The following is a 15,165-nucleotide window of genomic DNA, read 5'->3' on the forward strand; positions in this document are numbered from 1 at the left end:
AGCCATCAACGTTGCCGGCCTACGCATCAAAATTTGAGCAGGAGTGATCCCAGGACTAAAGGTAGCCCATTAAGGAACATTCGGAACAATGGAAAGCAGTTATGGAACAGATCAGGTGTACAGGTACCGGCCATTAATGTAAATGGGCCAAGATCGGGACCCCTTTTGTCTTACATTTTCACGCCCAAATCGGACAATGGAGCAAACTGATGAGGCGCAAAATTAACCCATTAACAGAAGGGTATAACTGGGGGCATCCCAGAACCTCTCTTTTTTCTCTTCGCCTTGGCCCAGTGTCCTGCTTGCCTGCTAGCAACCAAGAAGGAAGGCCATCCAGTCAACCACATGTCGACAGCAGCAGCAGGACACGGGCCAGGCCTTTTCATCTGTTTCACGGAGTATTTTTTTTTCTGTCCGCCACAAGACAACCTAGCTAGGTGTAAGAGTGGGAGTTAAAGGGGTATTTCTAAAATTGTGATTTTAGTATTTTCCCTCGATGTGTCCGTTTCTTCCACCCTGTTAAGTGTAAGACTGTATTGCATCCATAGCGATTCCTTTTATCTTCTGTATAATACTGTTTACCTTGTAGTTTTAGTTTTCTTATTAATAAACATTGGTTTTCCTTGCACCAATCCACTGGTCTGTTCGTCTGTCCTTATTACCACTCGATAAGTCCTGAGCTCAGAATCAGGAAGGGGAAAGCGATTCGAAACCGCACAGCGGGCAGGGCAGGGGCTGGAATCAGTGGTGAGGGCGTGGAGTTTATGGCAAGGGCAATAGATTGGAACACACAAACACACACGGGACAGGCTGTTTTGAAATTCTTTATTAAAAGATCTTTTCATCATGATCTTTGCGGATGGCACAAGAGGGCTGATTCCCCATCAAGCAGAAAATCAGGGGTCGGTGGACTTGCACTTTCCTGATCAGCACCCTCTGCAAGCACCTAATCGGGGAATCAGCCTCCAGCTCTGAAGAAAAGCCAAATCTGCTACAGGGAGACCATGGCCCATTAATTACATTTCGCCAATCTTCACGTGGCAGCTTGAGGTTCCCTCGTGTTCTTGTGCTTCAATGTTTTTCACTTTAACATATTCCATTCCTCATTATCTTAACGTCTTTTCTGTATTCCCTGGGGGAAGAGGAAAGGAAAACGTTTTAAGTGAATGCGAGCAATGACCATTAATCCAAGTTTAAGACAAGGCCCTGAAATTCTGTTTTCAGCGATCCGCCAACATAAAGTCGGAACAACTGTTATTTTTTTTAGGGCCAAAAAAATCGGACAGAAGCTCTATCTGCCAGTCTTCTGCCCCAAAAGTCGATTCCCCTGAACTTCCTTACATGATTTAGCCTTTCTGCCGACTGAGTCCCCATATACCTAAATGTAAATGAGGCCTGCATTTCCTGACTTTACACTCGCAATAGACTGGGGTGGGTTGTAATTCTCATTCTAAAGCACAGAGGATTAGCTGAGACAGATGGATGTGAGGAGCCTTTTTTAATCTTTTTTTTTCATCTAGAGTGCCGGTATACAGTTTTGGTCTCCTTATCTAAGAAAGGATATATTTGCCTTGGAGGCGGTGCAACAAAGGTTAATTCTTGGGATGAGATGGTTGTCCTATGAAGAGAGGTTGAGTAGAATGGTCATATACTTTCTGGAGTTTAGAAGAATGAGAGGTGATCTCATTGAAACATATAAGATTATGAGGGTAGATGCTGAGAGATTATTTTCCCTGGCTAGAGAGTCTAGAACTAGGGGGCATTTTTAATTTTATTCGTTCATGGGATGTGGGCGTCGCTGGCGAGGCCAGCATTTATTGCCCATCCCTAATTGCCTTTGAGAAGGTGGTGGTGAGCTGCCTTCTTGAACCGCTGCAGTCCATGTGGTGAAGGTTCTCCCACTGTACTGTTAGGTGGGGAGTTCCAGGATTTTGACCCAGCGACGATGAAGGAACGGCAATATATTTCCAAGTCGGGATGATGTGTGACTTGGAGGGGAACAAGCAGGTGGTGTTGTTCCCATGTGCCTGCTGCCCTTGTCCTTCTAGGTGATAGAGGTCGCAGGTTTGGGAGGTGCTGTAGTGCATCCTGTAGATGGTACACACTGCAGCCACGGTGCATCGGTGGTGAATGGAGTCAAGGTTTAGGGTGGTGGATGGGGTGCCAATCAAGCGGGCTGCTTTGTCCTGGAGCTTCTTGAGTGTTGTTGGAGCTGCACTCATCCAAACAAGTGGAGTGTATTCCATCACACTCCTGATTTGTGCCTTGTAGATGGTGGGAAGGCTTTGGTGAGTCAGGAGGTGAGTCACTCACCACAGAATACATAAGAACATAAGAAATAGAAGCAGGAGTAGGCCATTCGGCCCCTCGAGCCTGCTCCGCCATTCAATAAGATCATGGCTGATCTGATCCTAATCTCAAATGTAAATTCATGTCCAATTTCCTGCCCGCTCCCCGTAACCCCTAATTCCCTTTACTTCTAGGAAACTGGCTATTTCTGTTTTAAATTTATTTAATGATGTAGCTTCCACAGCTTCCTGGGGCAACAAATTCCACAGACCTACTACCCTCTGAGTGAAGAAGTTTCTCCTCATCTCAGTTTTGAAAGAGCAGCCCCTTATTCTAAGATTATGCCCCCTAGTTCTAGTTTCACCCATCCTTGGGAACATCCTTACCGCATCCACCCGATCAAGCCCCTTCACAATCTTATATGTTTCAATAAGATCGCCTCTCATTCTTCTGAACTCCAATGAGTAGAGTCCCAATCTACTCAACCTCTCCTCATATGTCCACCCCCCTCATCCCCAGGATTAACCGAGTGAACCTTCTTTGTACTGCCTCGAGAGCAAGTATTACTTTTCTTAAGTATGGACACCAAAACTGTATGCAGTATTCCAGGTGCGGTCTCACCAATACCTTATATAACTGCAGCAATACCTCCCTGTTTTTATATTCTATCCCCCTAGCAATAAAAGCCAACATTCCGTTGGCCTTCTTGATCACCTGCTGCACCTGCATACTAACTTTTTGATTTTCTTGCACTAGGACCCCTAGATCCCTTTGTACTACAGTACTTTCCAGTTTCTCGCCATTAAGATAATAACTTGCTCTCTGATTTTTCCTGCCAAAGTGCATAACCTCACATTTTCCAATATTGTATTGCATCTGCCAAATCTCCGCCCACTCACCCAGCCTGTCTATATCCCCTTGTAGGTTTTTAATGTCCTCCTCACTCTCTACTTACCCTCCCATCTTTATATTATCTGCAAACTTTGATATGTTACACTCGGTCCCCTCCTCCAAATCGTTAATATAGATTGTAAAGAGTTGGGGACCCAGCACCGACCCCTGCGGAACACCACTGGCTACTGGTTGCCAGTCCGAGAATGAACCATTTATCCCAACTCTCTGCTTCCTGTTAGATAACCAATCCTCGACCCATGCCAGAATATTACCCCCAATCCAGTGATTCTTTATCTTGAGCAATAATCTTTCATGTGGCACCTTGTCGAATGCCTTCTGGAAGTCTAAATACACTACGTCCACTGGTTCCCCTTTATCCACCCTGTACGTTATGTCCTCAAACCAGCCTCTGACCTGCTCTTGTAGCCACAGTATTTATATGGCTGGTCCAGTTAAGTTTCTGGTCAATGGTGAGCCCCTGGATGTTGATGGTGGGGGAATTCGGCAATGGTAATGTCATTGAATGGCAAGGGGAGGTGGTTAGACTCTCTCTTTTTGGAGATAGTCATTGTCTGTCGCGAATGTGACTTGCCACTTATGAGCCCAAGCCTGGATGTTGTCCAGGTCTTGCTGCATGTGGGCACGGACTGCTTCATTATCTGAGGGGTGGCGTATGGAACTGAACACTGTGCAATCATCAGCGAACATCTTCGTTTCTGACCTTATGATGGAGGTAAGGTCATTGATGAAGCAGCTGAAGATGGTTGGGCCTAGGACACTGCCCTGAGGAACTCTTGCAGCGATGTCCTGGGGCTGAGATGTTTGGCTTCCAACAACCACTACCATCTTCCTTTGTGCTAGGTATGACTCCAGCCACTGGAGAGTTTTCCCCCAGATTCCCATTGACTACAATTTTACTACAGGGCTCCTTGGTGCCACACTCGGTCAAATGCTGCCTTGATGTCAAGAGCAGACATTCTGGAATTCAGCTCTTTTGTCCTTGTTTGGACCAAGGCTGTAATGAGGTCTGGATTCGAGTAGTCCTGGCAGAACCCAAACTGAGCATTGGTGAGCAGGTTATTGGTGAGTAAGTGCCGCTTGATAGCACTGTCGATGACACCTCCCATCACTTTGCTGATGATTGAGAGTAGACTGATGGGGCGGTAATTGGCCGGATTGGATTTGTCCTGCTTTTTGTGGACAGGACATACCTGGGCAATTTTCCACATTGTTGGGTAGATGTCAGTGTTGTAGCTGTACTGGAACAGCTTGGCTCGAGGCACAGCTAGTTCTGGAGCACAAGTCTTTAGCACTACAGCTGGGATGTTGTCGGGGCCCATAGCCTTTGCTGTATCCAGTGCACTCAGCCTTTTTCTGATATCACGAGGAGTGAATCGAATTGGCTGAAGACTGGCTTCTGTGATGGTGGGGATATCGGGAGGAGGCCATGATGGATCATCCACTCGGCACTTCTGGCTGAAGATGGTTGCAAACGCTTCAGCCTTGTCTTTTGCACGCACGTGCTGGACTCCGCCATCATTGAGGATCGGGATGTTCACGGAGCCTCCTCCTCCCGTTAGTTGTTTAATTCACCATTCAGGACTGGATGTGGCAGGACTGCAGAGCTTTGATCTGATCCGTTGGCTGTGGAATCACTTAACTGTCTATAGCATGTTGCATCCGCTGTTTAGTATGCATGTAGTCCTGTATTGTAGCTTCTCCAGGTTGGCACCTCATTTTTAGGTACACCTGGTGCTGCTCCTGGCATGCTCTTCTACACTCCTCATTGAACCAGGATTGATCCCCTGGCTTGTTGGCAATGGTAGAGTGAGGAATATGCCGGGCCATGAGGTTACAGATTGTGCTGGAACACAATTCTGCTGCTGCTGAAGGCCCACAGCACCTCATGGATACCCAGGTTTGAGCTGCTAGATCTGTCCTTTGAGCCTGAAGAGTGTGAAGTTTGAGTAGAGGTGACTAACTGCGCACAACCTTTTGGAGCATTGTGTTTTTTTTGTTACATTGAGCAGAAACAGCCTTCTGACTCCCTGCCATAATGAGAGACCACTGGGAAATTTTGATCCCTCCCCATTCAGTGTTTGCTTCCCAGGAGCAGGTAGGTCATTCCCTATTGACACGCCTTTGTATGGACAACAGGGAAAACATGGATCATCATCATCAGCAACAACCCTTGGGAAAAAGTATGAAGGAATGGAAGGATTCACAGGCTGATCAACAGTCTGATAGGCCACAACGTGAATGCTCCTTTCATGGCCATAATCATTTTTATACCAGCCAATAGGGTGGCTAGTCTTATACGGTGGGAGGGTTAATTGGACTCCCACAACCCATACGATGAGGGATGGCGTTCCAATGCAAGTATCCCACTAGCTGTCAACCCAGCATTTAGAGCTGGAGCTCTGGTCTCCACTTGCTAGGACTGTCTGGAATGCGTTTTGAACCCTGTACCTTCTTACGCAGAGGCAGGAATGCTACCACTAAGCCAAAGGCTCACTCCAGGTGCCTAGTGAAACGTGGGAGTATGTGCACAGTCAAATGTCTGATTTTCCTTTTGGTATCAGTCACCATCAGGAACCGGCAGTTCAATTAGCATGCAGCAAAAATTCAGAATAAAGCTGCTCACACTGCCTCAATCGCAAAAGACACCCCCATTGCACTAGTACGATTCCTCCTCCTCCTTTCTCCTTTCTTCCCACCCCACCCCTACCCCCACCTTCCACAGTAGTGGACAGTACACAGGTTAAAAAAAGGAAAAATAATATTGCAAGTTTAAAGAAAGAACTTGCATGTGTACAGCACCTTTCACAACCTCAGGACTTCCCCAGGAAGTGCTTTTTGAAGTGTTGTCACAATGGTAATATAGGAAATATGGCAGCCAATTTGCACACAGCTGGGTCCCACAAACAGCAATGCGATAATGACCAATACTGTTTTTCATGCTGTTGAGGGATAAATATTGACCAAGACACCTGAGCATTCCCCTACTCTTCAAAATAATGCCAGGGGATCTTTTGCATCTACCCTAGGGGGCAGATGAGGCCTCAGTTTAACATTTCATCCAAAAGGCCAGCACTCCCTCAGTACTGAATTGGAGTGTCAAACTAGATTTTATGGCCAAGTGTCTGGAGTGGAATTTTTTTTTTATTATTCGTTCATGGGATGTGGGCATCGCTGGCGAGGCCGGCATTTATTGCCCTTCCCTAATTGCCCTTGAGAAGGTGGTGAGCCGCCTTCTTGAACTGCTGCAGTGCGTGTGGTGAAGGTTCTTCCACAGTGCTGTTAGGATTTTGACCCAGCGACGACGAAGGAATGGCGATATATTTCCAAGTCAGGATGGTGTGTGACTTGGAGGGGAACGTCCAGGTGGTGGTGTTCCCATGTACCTGCTGCTCTTGTCCTTCTAGGTGGTAGAGGTTGCGGGTTTGGGAGGTGCTGTCGAAGAAGCCTTGGTGAGTTACTGCAGTGCATCCTGTGGATGGTACACACTGCAGCCACGGTGCACCGGTGGTGAAGGGAGTGAACATTTAGGGTGGTGGATGGGATGCCAATCAAGCAGGCTGCTTTGTCCTGGATGATGTCAAGCTTCTTGAGTGTTGTTGGAGCTGCACTCATCCAGGCAAGTGGAGAGTATTCCATCACACTCCTCACTTGTGCCTTGTAGATGATGGAAAGGCTTTGGGGAGTCAAGAGGTGAGTCACTCGCCGCAGAATACCCAGCCTCCGACCTGCTCTTGTAGCCACAGTATTTATATGGCTGGTCCAGTTAAGTTTCTGGTCAATGGTGACCCCCAGGATGTTGATCGTGGGGGATTCGGCGATGGTAATGCCATTGAATGTCAAGGGGAGGTGGTGAGATTCTCTCTTGTTGCAGATGGTCATTGCCCGGCCCTTGTCTGGCGCGAATGTTACTTGCCACTTTTCAGCCCAAGCCTGGATGTTGTCCAGATCTTGCTGCATGCGGGCTCCGACTGCTTCATTATTTGAGGGGTTGTGAATGGAACTGAACACTGCAATCATCAGCGAACATCCCCATTTCTGACCTTATGATGGAGGGAAGGTCATTGATGAAGCAGCTGTAGATGGTTGGGCCTAGGACACTGCCCTGAGGAACTCCTGCAGCAATGCCCTGGGGCGGAGATGATTGGCCTCCAACAACCACTACCATCTTCCTTTGTGCTAGGTATGACTCCAGCCACTGGAGAGTTTTCCCCCTGATTCTCATTGACTTCAATTTTACTAGGGCTCCCTGGTGCCACATTCAGTCAAATGCTGCCTTGATGTCAAGGGCAGTCACTCTCACTTCACCTCTGGAATTCAGCTCTTGTCCATATTTGGACCATGGCTGTAATGTGGTCTGGAGCAGAGTGGTCCTGGCGGAACCCAAACTGAGCATCGGTGAGCAGGTTATTGGTGAGTAAGTAGCACAAATGGAAAGGGCAACAAATGCTGGCCTTGCTAGCGACTCCCATATCCCGAGAATGAATTTTAAAAATCTGTTTCTTACCGATTGTGTAAGCACAGCATACATTCATTGGAGAAGGTTATGCCATTTGTTCCACAGACTGGGTCCCAAACCCGTGAACATATTGGCAGAGAGTTCTGCACACAGTTGGGCTAAAACCAAAAATAAAAATAGAAGTTTGTTCAGCAATACATAAAAAACAGGGATAAAGGTCAACCTTCAAGAACAATTTGAAATCGGACAGCAATACATTAAAAATTAGGAAAAGGTACATTAAGAGAAAAAAAAATGGAAATACTCAGGTCATGCAGCATCTGGAGAAACCGAAGTCAGTCAATATTGCAGGTCTCAAGCTCCTTCCTCAACAATTTTTATAGTGCCTTTAATGTAGTAAAATGTCCCAAGGCATTTCACAGGCAAAATTTGACACTGAGCCACAGAGATATTAGAACAGGTGACCAAAAGCTTGGTCAAAGAGGTAGATTTTAAGGGGTGTCTTCAAGGAGGAGAGATAGGTAGAGAGACGGAGGGGTTTAGGGAGGGAATTCCAGAGCTTAGGGCTTAGGCACCTGAAGGCACGGCCGCCAATGGTGGAGTGATGAAAATCGGGGATGTGCAAGAGGCCAGAATTGGAGGAGCGCAGAGATCTCAGAGGGTTGTAGGGCTGGAGAAGGTTACAGAGAAAGGGAGGGGTGATGCCATGAAGGGATTTGAAAACAATGATGAGCATTTTAAAATCGAGGCAGTCCTGGGCCTCACTGTTGTTCTCCATAGATGTTGCCTGACCTACTGAGTATTTCCAGCTTTTTCTCCTTCAAAGACTTCCAGCATCTGCTAGTAATTTTGCATTTTGCACATATTAAGAAACTCTGCTCAACAAAATTTCATTCAACAAGAAGTTTAATGCAACAAGAGTACAGATTACGGAACTGGGCAATGCAGTCAGTGCACCCTGCTCCAATTTTCTGGTCATAATGACTAGGGGAGGCGGAATGGAGAGGAGAAGAACAAAGAGCAAAATCGGACTTGTTCTCATTGTATAAATCTCGCCCAAGAGAAGAGTCTCGCAAAGTTTCCTTCTACAATTGAACCCATTGATAATTTAAAAAATTTGCTTGTAATGCAGTATTTGTCTCCTTACTGAAGTAGGAAGCTTTATCAGCAAGGATAAAGATTGCTCCAATCCATAGCAGCCACTGGCAAAAGTGGGTAGTCTGGATAGAACCTTGCATATTTACCAATAGATTTCATTGGAGATTTATCCTACACTAAAAGCAGGGATATGGATGTAACATGTACATTTCAAAAATAAAAACTAAGCTATTCACTATTTAGCAAAGAGCAACCAATATAAACATTTATCATGTTACATTCTTTATGTAACAGAGGTGCACAGCAATCCTGAAGATTCACTGTCACAAGCACCAGCTCAGAGACTGGCATCACATACTTTACAGGAAGGGTCTTCACATGGTGAATCACCTGGCACAAGTGTGCAGAAGGATAGGACGCCACCGGTGCCAGCTCGCCGGAGCACTGCCACAGACGACCCAGACACCAACTTCGCAGGCCCAGGATACCGAAGAAGGCTGATGGTCATACACCAGGAAATGCTGGACACGCTGGGCAACCTGTGAGTGAGCTTGCACACAGTGGCTCAGTACATGGAGCATTCCAGCTCCAACTTGTGTCATGGAAACCATTCCGTCCAAAATGGCCCAAGTGGTCAGCTCCATCAGCAAGACCCACTATGTTGGAGCCTCTCCTGCCAGCTTTCACAGCTGCCATGGAAGCTCAGGTGGCTGCCATCTTGGTTTTGGGGCCTCTGTTGACAGGGGCTTCTAGAGCATCACTTCACTCCTGCACTCTGTTCTCGCGCAAAGCCAGAGGAGTGACGAGGCATAGTTCTAGGACAGTGGCCTGGATTCTGTGGGAGAGGCATCTGCTGTCCTCAAGGTAACATACTTGCTCCCCCACCACCCACTCCATCAGTGCCCTTGTTGACGCCACACAGTCAGCTGGACCAGACTGCCTCGGCCCAGGGAGAGATGCTAAAGTCTGCAGCCGGGCCTTCAAGGCCCAGAGCTGCTCGAGGTCGCCCCCACGGCCATCTGAAGTGTTCTCAATGGAAGCTCAGCAGCCTTCCATCTCCCAATCTGTAGCCACTGGGGAAACACTTCGTAGGAGCACTGAGATAGGTAAACAAGCACAGAAGACAGGTACTAAGGGCTTGCACAAGGGTAATTCATAACTATTTCAGTTAACAATTAGATGAAATTGAGTTGTTTCATAAACTTGGTTTTTGTTCTGGATTTGGTGTTAATTTTTGTAGTGAAGTGAGGGCTAGGCCCATACGGCTGGACTGAACGACAGTGCATTTATGTTGCACCTTTAACATAGTAAAACATCCCAAGGCGCTTCACAGGATGTTATCAAACAAAATTTGACATCGAGCCACATATGGAGATATCAAGAAAGGTGACCAAAATTGGTCAAAGAGGTAGGTTTTAAGGAGCATCTTAAAAGGAGGAGAGGTAAAGAGGAGGAGAGGTTTAGGGAGGGAATTCCAGAGCTTAGGGCCTAGGCACCTGAGTGCACAGCCACTAATGGTGAAGCGCAAAAGGCAAGAATCGGAGGAACGCAGAGACCGCGGAGGGTTGTAGGGCTGGAGGAGATTACAGAGATAGGGTGGGGCGAGGCCTTGGAGGGAAGGCAATCGAATGGTGGTCAGGACAGTGGTTATAAGGATTGCAGGACTATTGGGATCATTCACGTGAAGCGCTCTTGGATGAGCTATTCTTAGAGCTGTGGCATCAAGGGGCACTGGTGATCGATCCTCCTCCCCTTCCTGATCCCTCACATTGGCAAAGTTATGCAGCAGACGGCGACAAATCTGGATACCCACTGAGGGGTCCGCTGCAAAGGTCCAGGCAGCAGAAGCCTTGTTTGAGCACATCAATTGTCCGCTTGGTCATGTTTCTGGTGGTGGCATGGCACTCATTGTAGACCAGCTCTGCAGCTGTGCTGGGTTCCTGACAGGAGTTATGAGCCAAGTCTGAAGGGGATAGCCCTTATTGCCCTGTAGCCAGCCTGTAACCCATCAGCCTGGTTGGAATAAAGGTGGTACAGAGTACCGGCGAAGGATGAATGAGTCATGACTGCTGAGATGTAGGTGTTCCTCCCGCTGTAGAGAACCTCGAAGATCTCCCTGATACAGCAATGGACTGTAAACGGTCAGATGTTGCTGATATCACCTGCTGCATCCTGAAAGGAGCCCATAGCATAAAGGTTAAGGACTACAGGGACCTTGATAGCCGCAGGCAGTGCTCTCCATGCCCTGGAGAGAGACTCGAAGCAGGTGACCATAGCTTGGTGACAGCCTCTTGTGAAGTGAAGGCACATCAGACATTGCTCCTCAGTGAAGATCATGTAGGAGATTTGCTCCCTGAAGAGGTTTGCCCTCCTCTTCTCCAAGCTGCTTCTTCTCACTCCCACCTCACAAAACCGTGCCCATCTTTCCTTCAACTCCATATTTGAATCCCTCCAATTAGGTTTCTGCCCCAGTACGGAAATGGCCCTTATCAAAGTCAGAAATAACATCCTCGATGACTATGACCATCATAAACCAACCCTCCTCATCCTTCTCAACAGCCTTTGACAAGGTTGACACACCATCCTCCAACGCCTCTCCTCCGTCATCTAGCTGGGTGGAACTGCGTTCGTCCGGTTCCAATCTTATCTATCCAGTCGTAGCCAGAGAATCACCTACAATGGCTTCTCTTACCGCTCCCACACAGTTACCTCTGAAGTCCCCCAAGGATCTATCCAAGGCCCCCTTCTATTTCTCATTTATATGCTGCCCCTCATCTGAAAACACAACATCAGGTTCCAAATGTACGCTGACGACACCTAGATCTTCCTCACCACCATCTACCTCTACCCCACCACTGTCTGATTTATCACAGTGCTTGTTCGACATCTAGTACTGAATGAGCAAATATTTCCTCCAACTAAATATTGGGCAGAGCAAAGCCATTGTCTTTGGTCCCCACCACCAACTCCATTCCTCTCTCTGGCCACTGTCAGATGCTGAACCAGACCGGTTACAACCTTGGCATTCTATCTGACCTTGAGATGAGCTTCGGACCACATATCCGCTCTATCACCAAGACCACCTACTTCCACCTCCGTAACATCGTCCGTCTCCGCCCCTGCCTCAGCTCATCTGCTGCTGAAACCCTCATCCATGCCTTTGTTACCTCTAGACTTGACTATTCCAATGCTCTCCTGGCCAGCCTTCCATCTTCCACCCTCCATAAACTTGAGCTCATCCAAAACTCTGCTGCCTGCATCCTAACACGCAAGTCCCGTTCACACATCACCCCCATGCTCGCTGACCTACATCGGTTCCTGGTCCGGAAACACCTCAATTTTAAAATTCTCATCCTTGTTTTCAAATCCCTCCATGGCCTCGCCCCTCCCTATCTCTAATCTCCTCCAGCCCTACAACCCTCAGATCCTTGCACTCCTCCAATTCTTACGCATCCCCGATTTTAATCGCTCCACCATTGGTGGCCGGGCCTTCAGCTGCCTAGACCATAAGTTCTGGATTTCCTTCTCTAAATCTCGCTACCTCTCTCCCTCTAAGATGCTCCTTAAAACCTTCCTCTTTGACCAAGCTTTTGGTCACCTGTCCTAATATCTCCTTATGTGGCTTGGTGTCAAATTTTGTTTGATAACACTCCAGTGAAGCTCCTTGGGACGTTTTACTATGTTAAAGGTACTATATAAATGCACGTTGTTGTTGCAAGTTGTTGTCTTCCATGCTGCTCCCCCTCATTCACTAGTCTTGAAAGCAGCTCCACCAGAGTACCAATGACTGCAGTCAAACAAATAGCAATACGAGCAAAATATTCTCAGCAGTCAAACTTAACTTTCCAGTGTCAGACATTATGCAAAAATAATACCCAGACTTTAACCAGCAACCTAAAAGAACAAACTAGCAATGAGCCTGCATGTAGTGGAGGAGCCATTTAAATAGTGCTGAAGGGTCCTTCCTGCCTGTTAGCACAAGTTGCTGGGCAAGTTTTCATGTGGCAAGCCAAGTGCTGGGGCAGCCCAATATCATAAAAGAGGCTTACAAAAAATGTAGGACCCATATTTAAATATTTTAATCAGTCATTTTAATATTTTCAGCGTGCGCCCAGAATGCCTATGGAGCAGCCCGATCCAATAAGGCAGGCACTTGCACTTGTAATAAACGCATGTGCCTCACCCTCCATATTGAATAGTTAAACACCCGTTTTGCTCATGAAAAACAGGCACAGTACCATCTAATTTCTAACACAGGGGTGTCTGTGGATTCATCCTTCTCTATGAAATAGTAAACAAAACAGAATTGCCAAACCATTTGAGGTCAAATCCCCAGAGGATATGCTGAAGTCTACAGTGCTCTGTTCACACCATACCTGGAGTGATGTGTATATTTCAGGTTACCGTGACAGAAGGGTGGGAACCACTCAGGTTCCAGAAAATGCAGAGGAGAGCAATGTAAATAAAAATGCATTTATATAGTGCCTTTCACGGGACGTCCCAAAGTAATTTACAGTCAATGAAGTACTTTTGAAGTGCAGTCACTGTTGTAATGTAGGAAACAGCAGCTAATTTGCACACAGCAAGGTCCCACAAACAGCAATGTGGTACTGACCAGATTGTCTGGTTTTTTTAAGTGATGTTGGTTGAAGGATAAATATTGGCCAAGACAACAGAGAGAAATCCCCTGCCCTTCTTCAAAACAGTGCCATGAGATCTTTTACATCCACCTGAGAGGGCAGACTGGGCCTCGGTTTAATGTCTCACCTGAAAGGCAGCACCTCAGACAGTGCAGTGCTCCCTCAGTACTGCACTGAATTGTCAGCCTGGATGTTGTGCTCAAGTCTCTGGAGCAGGGCTCAAACCCACAACCTTCTGACTCACAGGTGAGTGCACTGCCACTGAATCACAGACAACACTAGTGAGGCTGATCCCCACTGTCAGAAAGAGGAGCTGGAGGCACAACCATATGTTTAAGCCCCCAAAAGAGACATCTGTAAAGAAAGCTTCAGAAGTATACAAAGTTCAATAGATTTTTGTTAGGCAAAGGTATCAAGGGATATGGAGTAAAGGCAGGTAAATGGAGCTGAGGTACAGATTAGCCATCATTTAATTGAATGGCAGAACAGGCTCAAGGGGCTGAATGGTCTACTCCTGTTCCAACTCTTAACTTAATTGAAACATTAAATCCAGTAGGTATATAATTCTTAATCATTCTTTACTGGGAGAGGCCCAAACCGATAGCTATTTAGGTCACTAGCTTTAAGTTTGTGAGCAATACCCTCCATAGCCCATCTCACTCGCTCCTGGTCACTAATCCGACTGCAGGGTTCCGGGTTTACCAGAGATGGATTGCAGTAACACATTCAACTTCAACACCCATATAAACGTTCCATTAAAAAAGAAAAACACTGGTACTTACTGATCTAACCGCGCTCTCGTACTTCGCACCGGTTGTCTGAACGGCGAGTACTGGAAACACAGACAAAGGCGTTCGTTAGTGCTCCGTGTGTGTCGGACACGGATACAGTCAGCAAGATTCCCACATAAATCTAATAGCCGCATTGCCCTATTCAGTAAGCAGCATTAAACCAACCGACTGCATCTCCAGATCACCATTCCCAAAATCATGTGCCCAACCCCACTGACAAAATTCCTTCTCTTGCAATATTAGAGACCAGGACAAATGAACCATTAAAGCTACAGTGATTGCCCCTGCCTCTCTAAATAAAAATATTAGCAGATGCATCTCAGAGCCGAAGGTGATTGCTTTCCCTCAGCCACAGCTTCACCCACAGCTCCCACTCTTGCACTGTCCATTTAAGCACGCCGTCCGCCACCAGAGCCACCACCTGTAGCGCAGATCGTCAAAATCACAAACAACCCCATCTTCAGCCAAATGACTGAGCTAGAGCTGAGCTGCCCGGACCTCCTTATATACTGTGTGCCCGGGGAAGCGGGCTCCGAACGGCCACACCCAGCAAATCACAGAGTCTAGCATTGCGACGCGATTGCTAATGGTACTTAGATTGACAGGGCGAATGTAAAGGACACAATCACCACAGCAAACCAACCTGAAACCCAAAGATTCTGATCTTGCCACCACCATATTCACAAGAGCGCAGTCCATCTTTATAAATGGCTTGATTTGCAGTCGATTATTTCTGTGCCCCATACCTGAAAGGATGCAACAGGTAACTAGCAGTAATGGTTAGTTGGACAAAAAAAAGAAAGAATTGTATTTATATAGTGCCTTTCACAAACTCAGGACATCCCAATGCGCTTTACAGCCAATCAAGTACTTTTGAAGTGTAGTCCCTGTTGTGATGTAGGAAGTCAATTTGTGCACAGCAAGATCCCACAAACAGCAATGTGATAATGACCAGATAATGGGTTTTTTACTGATG

The 15,165-nt window shown here is 46.9% G+C and overlaps 1 protein-coding gene across 1 annotated transcript; it reads right to left on the reverse strand.

The window, feature by feature from the left end:
• Positions 1-811: 811 nt before the first annotated feature.
• LOC137321143 (trypsin inhibitor ClTI-1-like) lies at positions 812-14,718 on the reverse strand. The gene is made up of 4 exons (XM_067983387.1): positions 14,611-14,718; positions 14,181-14,230; positions 7,709-7,818; positions 812-1,132 (listed from the first exon to the last, which is right to left on the reverse strand). The coding sequence occupies exons 1-4, from the start codon at positions 14,645-14,647 to the stop codon at positions 1,087-1,089; spliced, it is 243 nt and encodes an 80-aa protein (XP_067839488.1). The 5' UTR covers positions 14,648-14,718; the 3' UTR covers positions 812-1,086.
• Positions 14,719-15,165: the final 447 nt, after the last annotated feature.

Source organism: Heptranchias perlo, chromosome 4 (assembly GCF_035084215.1).
Source record: "Heptranchias perlo isolate sHepPer1 chromosome 4, sHepPer1.hap1, whole genome shotgun sequence".
NCBI lineage: Eukaryota > Metazoa > Chordata > Chondrichthyes > Hexanchiformes > Hexanchidae > Heptranchias > Heptranchias perlo.

Coding starts and splice junctions, on each gene's coding strand:
- LOC137321143 (XM_067983387.1), bottom strand. CDS start 14,647: ATGGGGTTGTTTGTGATTTTGACGATCTGCGCTACAG. Junction 14,231..14,610: donor TTTGACGATCTGCGCTACAG/GTGGTGGCTCTG, acceptor CTGTGTTTCCAG/TACTCGCCGTTCAGACAACC. Junction 1,133..7,708: donor ATGCTGTGCTTACACAATCG/GTAAGAAACAGA, acceptor CTCTTCCCCCAG/GGAATACAGAAAAGACGTTA.